The sequence below is a fragment of the Zingiber officinale genome, unplaced genomic scaffold (assembly GCF_018446385.1).
Source record: "Zingiber officinale cultivar Zhangliang unplaced genomic scaffold, Zo_v1.1 ctg133, whole genome shotgun sequence".
Taxonomy (NCBI): domain Eukaryota; kingdom Viridiplantae; phylum Streptophyta; class Magnoliopsida; order Zingiberales; family Zingiberaceae; genus Zingiber; species Zingiber officinale.
This window is the reverse complement of record NW_024589829.1, coordinates 210775-222760: the sequence shown is the minus strand read 5'-3', so window position 1 is coordinate 222760 and position 11986 is coordinate 210775. Positions and strand designations below refer to the sequence as shown.

Below are 11986 nucleotides of genomic sequence, written 5' to 3'. Positions count from 1 at the left end.
TTAGATAAAATACTTATAATTTAAGAAATTTAAATGAAATTATATTTTTATTCAAATATTCATTAATCCATTTTGAATCAGGTTAACTTGAATCTTATCTACCAACGCAAGATCGACAAACTAAAATTTTCAAAGATTAACTTGCTAAATCACACTTTGATCATACATCATCATCACCACGTACCATACCACAACAGATTCCTTGGAGAGTATATATATAATACATTGTGACAAAAAGCGAATACGCTCATCCCTAACGCCCCGCCTATCCGTCCCAAAGTTAACACGAGTATATATATAATACATGTGTAATATGCAACAAGTCCATATATAGAACCGTACGTAATTTCCAAGCTACGTGATCACTCGGATGGATAGACAGAAAGCAGCCAGATATAAAAGGTACACCAATATCCGTGTCCATCATTCTGCTTTAATTAACTAGCTAGCTACTTATCAATTAACCTAACCGATCCTAACCTAACTTAACTAACAGTTGAGATATGAGAGCTATTAATACAAATATAATCTGTATTGTACATAGTTAACTAAAAGTCCCATCACATTTCACGCTATAAAACATCACTAATATAATTAACAACACTAATTTCGAGTCTTAATTAATTGCCCTCGGACAGGTCATAAGATTAACTTAATTAAACAGCACTTCATATAATTAAATAGCTTATACTAATTGCATGCGTGCATATATACATGCAACTAATCATATATATATATATAAATCAAGCAAGACGTAGATCATGATGAGAGGCATATGATCTGATGGCCTGAAGGTTTGGTTGGTTGGGTTGAACCCTGTAGGAGTACATGGGATGAGCAAGCACTCCATCATCCTCCACGCACAGGTAAACACCTCCATGTTCATCTTTCATCTCCTATAATTGATTGATTGATTGGTTAAATAATTCCGGAGAATTCAATTGATATTGATGGTTAAAGGAATGAAGAACAGTTAGATATATAGTTTGATTTGAGGAAATAATAATTACCAATTGATGCAGTAAATTCTTGTGAGCTTCTTGGGAGTTCTTCACCTGCATATGTCCAGCTCCATCACGAGCATAGTTATGTAATTAAAAAACCAGTTTACACCAAAAAACATGGAGCAGGATATATCATTAAAAAGTTTATTTGGAAGTAATTGAAAGAAATAAACAATCGAATTGTATCATGTTTATCTCAACTTTAAATCCTTCATAAAGAAATATAAGACTCAATAAATTCATATAATATATGGTTTTGACTTCTTATATGCCAAGATCACAAATAACAAATTAGTTTGAAACTTAAACGTGAGAGAATAATTAAATTGGCTTGCCTTCTTCTTGTAGGTTTCTGTTTGAGTGCTGATCACATGATACTGCAAGCAAATGCAAAGAATTAATTAATTAACTCATTGCATACAGCTTAAATATGATAATTTATCTTCTACTGAAAAAAAAATACAGAAGAATCTTGATGAATAAGGGATGCAGTTAAAAATCACAGTAAAATTATTTATCCGAAAATAAACAATGCCGGAAATTAATTAACTATGGAAGGAGAAGCTGTTCTTACTTTTCTATTGCGAACAACCTTCAATGCCTCATCTAGATTTTGCTCAAGACCGCGCAGTTCCTTAATGTCCATCCCATCAAGATCTTCACCCATCCTTTGCCTATTTATATACATCATAAAATCAGTTAATAATCACACTAACATCTTGTTTTTCTACAAAAAAAAAAAAATGATCTTGATGATAAGTTCATGCATGCCTTATTTCTCTGCGGAGTTTACGGTTGATCTCTTTGAGACGGTTCAGATTATTTTGCATTCTCTACTCGATCGTTCCAAGAAGAACACAAAAGAAGGAGTATCAAATTCAAAAGCTTAATCATAGATGAAACAGCACATAAAAAAACTATGGTGTTAATCTATATCAATCACCTCATATTGTGCACTCCACAAGTCGATCCCTGACACTTGTTGATAACGATCAAAGATACTTTTGGTGCTGTATCAGCCAAAAATCAAATTTTTAACATAAAAATCTGTCTTTTCTTGGTGGATTAATCTGTCAAACAGGGAGAGAAAAAACTGGAACGGATCGTACGTACTTAGTGGAAGGGCTGCAGTAATCAGAGAACTTGCCGGTGCTGGAGAACATGATGATGGAGACCTCAGCATCGCACAGCACGGTGAGCTCCCTCGCCTTCTTCATGATCCCTGACCTCCTCTTGGAATAAGTCACCTGCCTATTGGTTGGGTTCTCTATCTTCTTTATCTCAATCTTCCCCCTCCCCATGATCTCCTGAACTCCTCCCAAAGCCAACGTTAAGAAGCAAAAGCTTGAAGAAGGTGAGTATGTACTGACCGGAGGGAGCTCAAAAGGAGTACTCCACTACTCCATAAAAATGAGAGGAGCAAAGGAAGGGGAGGAAGAAGGTGCTGTTTCCACTTTCCAGTTGAGGAATGGAGTGCAAAGGACAGAGTTGCCACAGATGAGGCCAACGTTTCCACATCAGTGAAAGAGCTGTAGGCAACTGGTTGCATGTGATGCCTTGCCAGTTCTAAGAATCACTCACTTTTCCCAAACCTGTATTCAATTTCCACAATAACATCAGATTAAAGTGATTAGTTCCTCTTTCTTTCTCTCACTTTCTGTAAAAAGAGCACACAGGCATGCTTACTTCTACTGGTCAAAAACTTTGAAGCAAAACAAGGACTCCTGTTTTGGTGCAGGTTTAAACCTTTTGTTTGAGAATGGATGAATGAGCTAAGTGTCACCTTCTTGTCAACTAAACTTTGTAGTGGTTTAGACTTTAGAGGGAGTTGATGTGAGTAGAGAAGTGTTGCAGTTGTTAATTCCTCCAAAGGAGAGAGTCAAGTCATGGAGGAGGCCATGTCATGTCACATCCTAGTGAGTAAAAGTTCATTATACTCATCTAAACACATCTCATAATCCATCTCAGTTCATCTGTCAGATGGAAAGATAAATTATAAAATTAATTGGACCATCATTCTAAATGCTAGGCTGATCTATATCTGTGAACTGTGAAATGTGAAATGGTTGACTGATCAGGCAGCAAGGAGGAGGAGGAGGAGGAGGAGTAATAGTAGCCGTCCTATAAATTGGCCTGCAGGGAAAAGGAGAGTGAATTATGCCTATTGTTGGAAAAGGTTAACGAAGACCGATAGAAAAAAACAAAAGTTGAGTCCATGCTCATTCATTAAGGGTATTTTATCCAAAAGGCGCATCTAATATCTAAAATTTTATGCAAGGTTCCTTCAATTGATTGAGACGTTTTGGGGTCGATAAACTAGTAGAAAAGTTTTTGAAATAACTAAATCACTCGTCGTTATCAAATTGCATATCCAATTTTATTTTTACCCACCTAATCGATTGCTATAAAATTATCAAATTACATATTCAATTCTATTTTTATCCACCTAATCGATTGCTACAGAATTTCCGTGACAAGGAATGATAATTGTAATTGATATCTATAAAAGGAAGATTAAAAAGTCCTCTGCGATCAAAAATATGTTCCTCTAGATTAAATTGATGTTTGAGAGCATAAATATACTCAAGAGAATGAGATAAATACATAGGACTTGATTCTATATCATTTCGAGCTCTCTAGGTCTATCAGTTGATTTTGGTTGAAATCGATTAATAGATTTAGAGAGCTCGAAATGACATAAAACAAGATTCTATGTACTCGTTTAGTTCTTCTGATTATATTCATACTCTTAAACATCAATTCGATATACTATATTGATAGCAACAAAATTTTGAACATGGATTAGATTTTTCGGACATATTCGTGTTCAAAAAATTGTTGCTCTAAATATGACGTGTGAAAATGATATTTGAGCACATGCATATAATCAAGAGAACTAAACGAACATAGAAAACCTGTTTCATATTATTCAAGGCTCTCTAGGTCTATCAGCCACATTTGATTGAAACCAATTGATGGGCATAGAGAGCTCAGAATAACATAGAACAAGGTCTTACTAGGGGTGATCCCGAATCAGGTTGGTTATGTTATTTGGGTAAAAAACTATTCGACCCTACTAGATCAGATAATGCAATATCAGGACCTACATCCGAGTCTATATCCGGTAGTTCTTATGTATCAGATATCCGACGGTTTGTCAATTATTTGGATATTCGACCCTATATCCAATGAAATATAAAATATAATTATAAATATAAGATATCTGTGGCATTAGTCATTACACGTTGTAGAAGCTAATTGACAGTAGCTGTTACAACTTGTAACAGTTTATCGACAGTAGCTGTTACAACGTGTAGTAGTTTATTGATAGTAGTTGCTACAAGTAGGGATGATCGCGGATCGGGTTGGTTCGATTATTGAGATAAAAAATTATCCGGCCCTACTAGATCAGATAATACAATAGCAGGACTCTACATCTGGCCCTATATCCAGCGAATTTTTTTTTTGGTTCGGTTCGAGTCGGTATGAGCAGGTTGATCGATTTGACGGGTTGACTACTCACCCCTAGGCCTATGTGCTTGTCTAGTTCTCTTGATTATATGTTAAGTATTTGAAAAAAAAAAAATCAAATGCACCCATGTCATCCACGTGTACAAACCCTCTCCCATACCCCCTCCTTTTTCTTCTCTTCCCCACCGACGCCTCAAACCCTTTCCCCTCTCTTCTTCTTCTTTTTCTTCTCTAGCGACGACGAACGGCAGATTTCTCTCCCGTTCTTCTTCTCAAGCAGCCCTCGTTTTCTCCTCCCACACCTCTTCTCCTTCTCCAGCAATGGCAGAGCACTGTTTTCTCCTTTGCTTCCTCTTCTCTGCTTCTCGGCAGCACTGTTGGAGCTCCTCGGAGTTCGTCGGAGCTCACCAAACCACCGGGAAAAGAGAGGAAACAAAACCCTAGTTGCTCTCCCCTTTTTCCCCCACCAACAGCAGCATTTTTGCTGCCTTTTGTTTCCTCCAACAGCAGCCCTAGCTGCTGCCCTTTTCTTGGCAGCACCGCCGGAGCTCGCCGGAGCTCGCCGGAGCTAGCTGAGGCGGCCAACGATGAAGGGAAAATAGCCCTAGTTGCTGTCCTCATTTCCAGCAGCCACACAAACTCCTTAGAAGGTATATTTTATAATTTGTGTTAATTGATGTGTAGTTAGGAGGGCTATCTAGATTAGAACAACGGTTTCATTTAGGAATGCGAAGTGGTACGAGATAGCGAGATCAAAAATAATGATCTAGTGGTTTCGAGTTATAAATCATGTTCATATTTTGTGTTATGATTTTATTATCCTTTTAATTATTTGAGTTATTATATTTTGTAGATACGAGCTCGAGTGGAGCACGGTGACCTGCCGACACTCGAAGATTTTGCTATACATAAGGTGGATACATCTACTCTTGTCTATTTCCTTGTGCATGAATAAATATATAAATTGGAATATGTATATGTTATATTATTGTTTTCAAAATGGGGATTAAACTGATATTATAAATAGCGAAATGGGTTAAAATATTAAAATTATTGGAGGGTAAATAATTAATATTATTTCTTGTTCACATGTGGGTTCATATTGGGATTGATATGGGAAGGGTTGTTTTTTTTTAAATTAAAGAAATATTCTGAATTACTCTTCTGTTGATACCTTGTCTCTTTTGACTTGCTTGACCTTTCATACTTCATGCTTTTGATACTCTATCTGTTGATACTTGTAGCTTTTTATTTGTGGACCCTATAATGATAAATTAATAGATTTGATACGAAACTATTACCTTGATTGACCAATCAATATGAAAAGAGAATAATCATGATAAATGGATGAATATAATCATAACGGTGAATTAATAAAGATAGTAAATGAAAAATTAAAAAGTGAAGACCATGAGCCTAGCTTTATACCAGAGCCATATATTAGAGTACTGGACCGCCCACATGTTATTGTGGTAGCGCGGCGGCCGCGGTCCAGAGTATCTGACCGTACACTCGAGGCGTGTTGGCGTGATGTAGCCCTCGGTCAGTGTTTATTATGTCTTCCACCGGTGAGGGCTGATAGCCCGTACGTCAGATGACGTATGCGACAGTTTATACTCTTAGGAGGCTTTTAGCCTATCCGTATGATATTTCACTCTGATGATATTGGCTCCAGTGATTCACTTTTTAGTTGATTTATCAGATTCAGACTATTGATATACATGTTGATCTTACCATGATAACTTATAATTGAGTGATTAAATAATAAGATTGAAGAATTGATTTTATTAATGATGACAAGTGATGATAAGGGGAAGATCCCAAACTCTATCTAAAAATTTTTACCTGATTATAGATAATGAGAAGATGATTATACATATATATGTATAAATGTAGAACTTTAAGAATAATCCTAAAGTTGTAACAAAAGATGATGATTTATTCTACTTCCTTGACTTCTTCAATAAGATTAAATTCATGCACATCTTTCTTGAGTATCCACTTAGTCATTTGGCTAATTTGCTACATTCCTTGGTCTCCAGTTTTGCAGACACAGGGATCCTTTTGATATTATAGTTGATTTTGGACTTTCATAGAGTTGCTTAGAGATCTCGACGTGCTGATTTTCTGGTTTGTTTTACTTTTGTTTCGATGTATTTACATTTTGCAATTTTGTTACAGATATCGTTTATCTGTATAGTAATTGTAGTTTATGAAAACTATGACATATATATATAGTTGATACATTTCGTGGTTATGTTGTTTCTATTTCATGTATGTTCCAGCCGTGTGGGCTGATGAATATGTTGTTTATGTTTATATAGTGTGATGTATGTATGTATGCTTCATATTGTCACCGGTACAGGGGAGATGTTGCCGGATTTTTGTCTAGCAGGAACTCCTCTGGGGGCGTGACATTATATGCATACCCTCAATATTAATTCAATACATCATATTAGGAACTATAATTTTTTAAATATAAATATAATTTTCCTAATAGATTGTTATAGTCTTGCAATCAATTTGAAATATTTATGTGATTCTTTAATCAATTGCTACACTCAAACTTAAAAAAAGATTAAAAAGATTCTTGTGATAAAAAATTCATCGCTCTCAATACGATATATTGAATTGATGTTTGACGATATGAATATAATCAAGAGAATGATACAAACATATAAGACGTAGTTACATATCATTCTAAGCTTTCTAAGTTTATTAGTCGATTTCAACCAAAATGAGCTAATAACCTAGAGAGCTGGGAATGATATAAGGTCAGGTCTTAGAATTGACTGATGAATCTAGAGAGCTTGGATTGCTACACTTGAGGAATTGATTAAAAACTTTTTTTAAAAAAGATTAAAAAGTCTTCTATGATAACATTCGTTCTTCTCGATACTGTATATCAAAATGATGTTTGAGGCATGTATATAATTAGGAGAACTAGACAAACACATAAGATATTATTTCATGTCATTTTGAGCTCTCTAGGTGCATATGTCAATTTCAGCCAAAAGCTGCTTATCTCATCTGGAAGCAGTGAAGAACGGATTACCGGGGGGATGGCGTGAAAGTTGACCAGACTGAAGAACTCTTGGAATCACCAAGTCGTCATGAACCGGAGGAGGGTGAGCTATCTTCTAGGTTGACTGAATCGCTGGATCTTCAAAAAAAACCAAGAATAGGGAGCCAAAGGTGTAGAAATTAAGAAAAAAAAAACTAGCCATATTATTATTGAATCAAAAATTGATTATTGGAAATACAGAGTATAAGGTCTTTATATAGTTTAGTTAAGAAACCCTAAACTTTAAATATAAAAAGAAAAAAGATCAAATTGCCTTAAAAGCTATAAACAAATAAATATATATAATCTAACAAAATGTACCAGAAAGTTTTCCGTCAATAGTGTCTGCAAGACTGCTAAAAGATATAAAGAAGGTAAACGGAGCGTTAAAAGGGAGTCTGAGTTGCCCCAGCCTTCCACGTTGATTTTCAAGTGAGTCTCTGGCAATATAAATGAATTAGATAAACAATGCAGTAAAGTAAGGCATATGTATAGGTAAAATGTCTAAAAAAAAAATTTCCATCCCTTGGCATGTAGGGGATGGTGCAGATGTCATATCTTGGTATGAAAGATGTCCCATTGTCATATCAGTCGATCACATCAATCACATATGATATGGTAGAAGATCTCATCAGATCCGTGAAGGAGAGGGGGTGGAGCCCAGTTGAGGCGGTGACGCGATGCTGGTGAAGGTGATGGTGTGTGTGGTCGTGCCAGGGAGAGAAGAGGGAAGGCAGTGCATGAAGGAATAAGAGGAGGAGAGTGCATGAAGGAAGAAGAGGAGGAGAGCGGCGGCTCGGGCCAGCCATGACTGCTCGTAACTCGTGATGAGAGGGGTGGCCTACGTCGGCGAGGAGGAAAGCCTGGGAGGCAGTGGCCTTGTCATGAGGAAAAAAGGGGGCTCCCCCTCTTCGTTGAAAACCCCCAAAACCCTCAAAAAAACTAAAACGGTGAAATACCCAAAATGCTCGTGATACGGTGCATAATGGTAGGGTTCGGTCGTTAGAAGTCAAGGGGGCATGACAGTCAAAAGTCAAGGGGGCATGACAGTCAAAAGTCAAGATGGCATGACAGTCAAAAGTCAATGGGGCGTGACAGTCAGAAGTCAAAACAGTGAAATACCCAAAATGCCCATGTCATCCACGTGTCTGTCCCTTCCTCCTCATCGCATTACATGATGTACTTAGAAAACTTAAAATGATATGAAACTGAGCTCCATAATCGATTGATGGATCTAGAGATCTCGAAATAATACGGAATCAGATCTTATATGTTTATCGTATTCTTCTAATTATTTTTATACTCTCAAATATCAATTTAATATATTATATTAAGAACGGTATTTTTTTATATATGAATTAAAATTTTTAATCGAATACTATGTATGATGTATCAATCAATTTAGCACATTATTGTTACGATGACTACTGTCCGAATCGGTAATAGACTTGGAGGGGTAAAAATGAAATTGAGTACGTGAATATTTTGAAAACTTTCCTACTAAATTGCCGTTTTGGGATTCAGGTCTCCTAATAACTTACTGGACAATGACATCCCTCCTAACCAACAACTGGGAAACTGCAGCTTATTATTTTCACACTTTGGTTGGTGAAATTATGTACTCAGAGAGAGAAAGAGTATCAAAACAAGCAAAACATTCCTTTCAAGAAAATTTTGAACTCTGTAAACAATCCTCACTCTGTAATTAACAAAACATATGATTTTCTGCTCTTTTTAATTTCTTTCTTCCTTTTCAGATCCTTTTTCATGCTTTACACACGGGACTCCACTGGAGACCTGCACATCAGCCAGCCTAAGTAAGAACAAGGCCAGCATCAGGGTTTGCCACAAAGTAAGCCAGAGCTCCAACTAATGGTGCATTGATGTAGGTCGTAGGCTCGGATTTGCGAAAATCCACTCGATTGTCTTCGTAAACATCATCCTCCCCTGGCCCTCCGACGACCGCTCCGATGTGGCGGTTGACATTAGGCTCCGGCGACTTGTAGTAGTCCGAGCCATCCTTGCATGAAATGAGCTGAGGGTGGGCGGAGACCGATGGCAACGAAGAGCCCCTGTGGTGAATTCTTTTTGGATATTTGCCACCATATCCAACCATGTACGACATGTTCATCGGATTATCACCAAGTAGATAATCAATCTGACAAACAGAAATACAACCCCACATTATAAATATATATTTGTGTTTATTCACTAATCTATTGAGAGTGGTCCATCCGTTTAGCATCGAAACTCTGTACCTGCCTCTTGGCTTGGAGCTGAAGGGAGGCTGGAGCAACCTGGACGCTGCCACAATTCACAGTCTGCGAGGACTTGGAGAGGTAGTTGGCGTAAGTCAGGAGGAGGAAGGAGATGGAAGTGACATGCTGCATGTTGCTGCCCCCAGGTTTGTAGATGAGGCCGCCAGGTGTGTACTGAATGTGTGACGACGCCGATTCAGGTATCAGTGTGCACATGAAGCTGTCTGCGAAACCCTTGTAGGACTCCAACGACAGCACTCCACCTTCCATGAACTCCTGTAAACATTAGCACAAAAGCTGTCGGCAGTTGCAGTTTCTCCCATATATAGACTACAGACTACGGAAGCAAAGATCAAACCTTGGAGACGAGGACATTGAGACCGGCATGCTTGTTGTCCCATCCAAACTCATTGATGTTGTCATCTGCTCCGAGAATTTTTCCATTGTTTTGGATGTAATTGAGGAAAGAATCATCTTGTGAGGCTCTTCTTAGCCACGCAGCTCCCCAGAGTAGCTCATCCTGAGTAAACAAGCAAGTAGATGAGAAAGCCTAATGGTCGGAACAATGTCTTATGCTGCACAAACTGTTCTCTTGGAGGAGGAACAGGACAGATTAAGGAAACCCTCTCATCTCTCAAAGAGGAATCAGCATGCAAACTAAACTGTAATTGCAGATATTCATATAAGAACGAGAAGAGTAAAATAGCACGAACGGATCCAATGTCAGTAACTAATAGAAGATGAATGTAGAACTTGGTTTCGAGATTTCAACAAGAAAATAATGGTGTCGGTGATTGATCATGTGAAAGCTGCAATGGCGCTATCCTCTCATAATTGACTTCATCCACCCTTCTCACCAGTCTCATGAATCTAAGTTAGCAATTTGGTAAAGTGCCCCTACCCGACAGGTTTAGAGTTTTTAGAAAATTTCGATGAAAGTATCGAAATTTAAGCCATCTCATCTTCAATGAGACCAGCCAAAGATTCCTTAGAGATACTGATCAGTTGAGAGAGCTCGAGAAAACAGAGCGAGTTCATCATTCATGGCTGCACATGTTGCACTACAAGAATCTTGAGCAGTCAAAAAAGTTATTCGAAAGAATTCCTCTCTTCCCAATGCTTACTTTTCTATTCCTCTCAAAGGCTTTAACACAGAATCCAACGATCGAAACAGTAATTCTTCTTTATTAAAATTTCTCAGATTCTAATAAAAATGGTAAAAAATTTTCCCATGAAAAGGAGCAGAGGATCTTGCCTGGTAGCCGTCGAAGTCGCAGTAGAAGGGGCAAACTCCGGCCTTGAGCCCTGGGTCGTCGCTGTAGGCGCCCTTGTAGGCGTCGGCGAACTCGAACGCCCTCCTCGCGTTCTCCATAAGCTTGTCCGAGTACCCCGGATCAATATCCCGGAACACCATCGAAGCCGCCGCAAGCGCGGCCGCCGTCTCACCCGCCACCTCCGACCCCGGCCGGTCGGCGGTCACGTTGTACACCGTTCTCGCCGTGTCCATGTCCTCCGGTCGCTCCCAGCAGCTATGATCGCTTATCGGGTTCCCCACCTGTTCGAGAAAACAATGCAGTGAACTCCACCGCTCGATTTAGTAGCAGTCGCAGTGATAGTAGCGTGCGAGTCGTGACCTGAACGAAGATGACGCCGGGGAGCGAGAGGGTCTTGAGCAGGTAATCCGTGGCCCAGCGGATGGCGGCTGCCGCGTGGCGCAGCTCGGCGGCTGGCATCAGCTCGCCGAACTCGATGACGCTCCAAGACAGCATGGTGGCGGTGAAGGCCATGGGGAAGCCGAACTTGACGTTGTCCCCGGCGTCATAGTACCCTCCGGCGAGGTCGACGCCGGCCTCAGCGCCGTCGCTCAGCGCCGAATCGCCGCGCCATTTGGCTCGCTGGCCCGCAGGCAGCTTCCCCGACCTCTGCCCCTCGAAGAACAGAATGGACTTGGCCAATGCGTTGCGGTAGTCATGGCGACTCGCCATTGCGCACATCCTGATGCCAAGCAGTAGTAGAAGAACAAATATTAGTCTCATCACTACAAGCTACTGGATTGGGAGGAGCAAGTGTGCTTAACCCGCTTAATGAAGTGGTAAATGAGGCATATTGGCGCCTGGAGAAGATGACTCCGCTATTTATACAAGATTAAAAGTGGGGAATCAGGCAACAAGCCAAGCAGAGCGCAGGGA

General features: G+C 39.2%; 2 protein-coding genes across 2 annotated transcripts; both read right to left on the bottom strand.

Moving 5' to 3' along the window:
• Nucleotides 1-544: 544 nt before the first annotated feature.
• Nucleotides 545-2606, bottom strand: LOC122036119 (MADS-box transcription factor 16-like). Its single transcript, XM_042595332.1, has 7 exons — nucleotides 2118-2606; nucleotides 1948-2014; nucleotides 1776-1837; nucleotides 1579-1678; nucleotides 1340-1381; nucleotides 1011-1055; nucleotides 545-896 (listed from the first exon to the last, which is right to left on the bottom strand). Exons 1-7 carry the CDS (start codon nucleotides 2303-2305, stop codon nucleotides 744-746), a joined length of 657 nt encoding a protein of 218 aa, XP_042451266.1. The 5' UTR covers nucleotides 2306-2606; the 3' UTR covers nucleotides 545-743.
• A 6571-nt stretch (nucleotides 2607-9177) lies between these two features.
• Nucleotides 9178-11907, bottom strand: LOC122036093 (endoglucanase 23-like). Its single transcript, XM_042595287.1, has 5 exons — nucleotides 11432-11907; nucleotides 11053-11352; nucleotides 10156-10317; nucleotides 9798-10073; nucleotides 9178-9697 (listed from the first exon to the last, which is right to left on the bottom strand). Exons 1-5 carry the CDS (start codon nucleotides 11831-11833, stop codon nucleotides 9353-9355), a joined length of 1485 nt encoding a protein of 494 aa, XP_042451221.1. The 5' UTR covers nucleotides 11834-11907; the 3' UTR covers nucleotides 9178-9352.
• Between the last annotated feature and the right edge of the window lie 79 nt (nucleotides 11908-11986).

Bases quoted from the DNA above. Each gene is read 5' to 3' on its own strand.
- LOC122036119 (XM_042595332.1), bottom strand. From the start codon at position 2,305: ATGGGGAGGGGGAAGATTGAGATAAAGAAGATAGAGAACCCAACCAAT. The intron at 1,838-1,947 runs GTGATTGATATA...ACGATCGAGTAG, and splicing joins TGTGGAGTGCACAATATGAG to AGAATGCAAAATAATCTGAA. The intron at 1,056-1,339 runs GCAAGCCAATTT...GGACATATGCAG, and splicing joins CAGAAACCTACAAGAAGAAG to GTGAAGAACTCCCAAGAAGC.
- LOC122036093 (XM_042595287.1), bottom strand. From the start codon at position 11,833: ATGAGACTAATATTTGTTCTTCTACTACTGCTTGGCATCAGGATGTGC. The intron at 10,318-11,052 runs GCAAGATCCTCT...TTGTTTACTCAG, and splicing joins GCGACTTCGACGGCTACCAG to GATGAGCTACTCTGGGGAGC. The intron at 10,074-10,155 runs GTTTGATCTTTG...TAATGTTTACAG, and splicing joins TCAATGTCCTCGTCTCCAAG to GAGTTCATGGAAGGTGGAGT.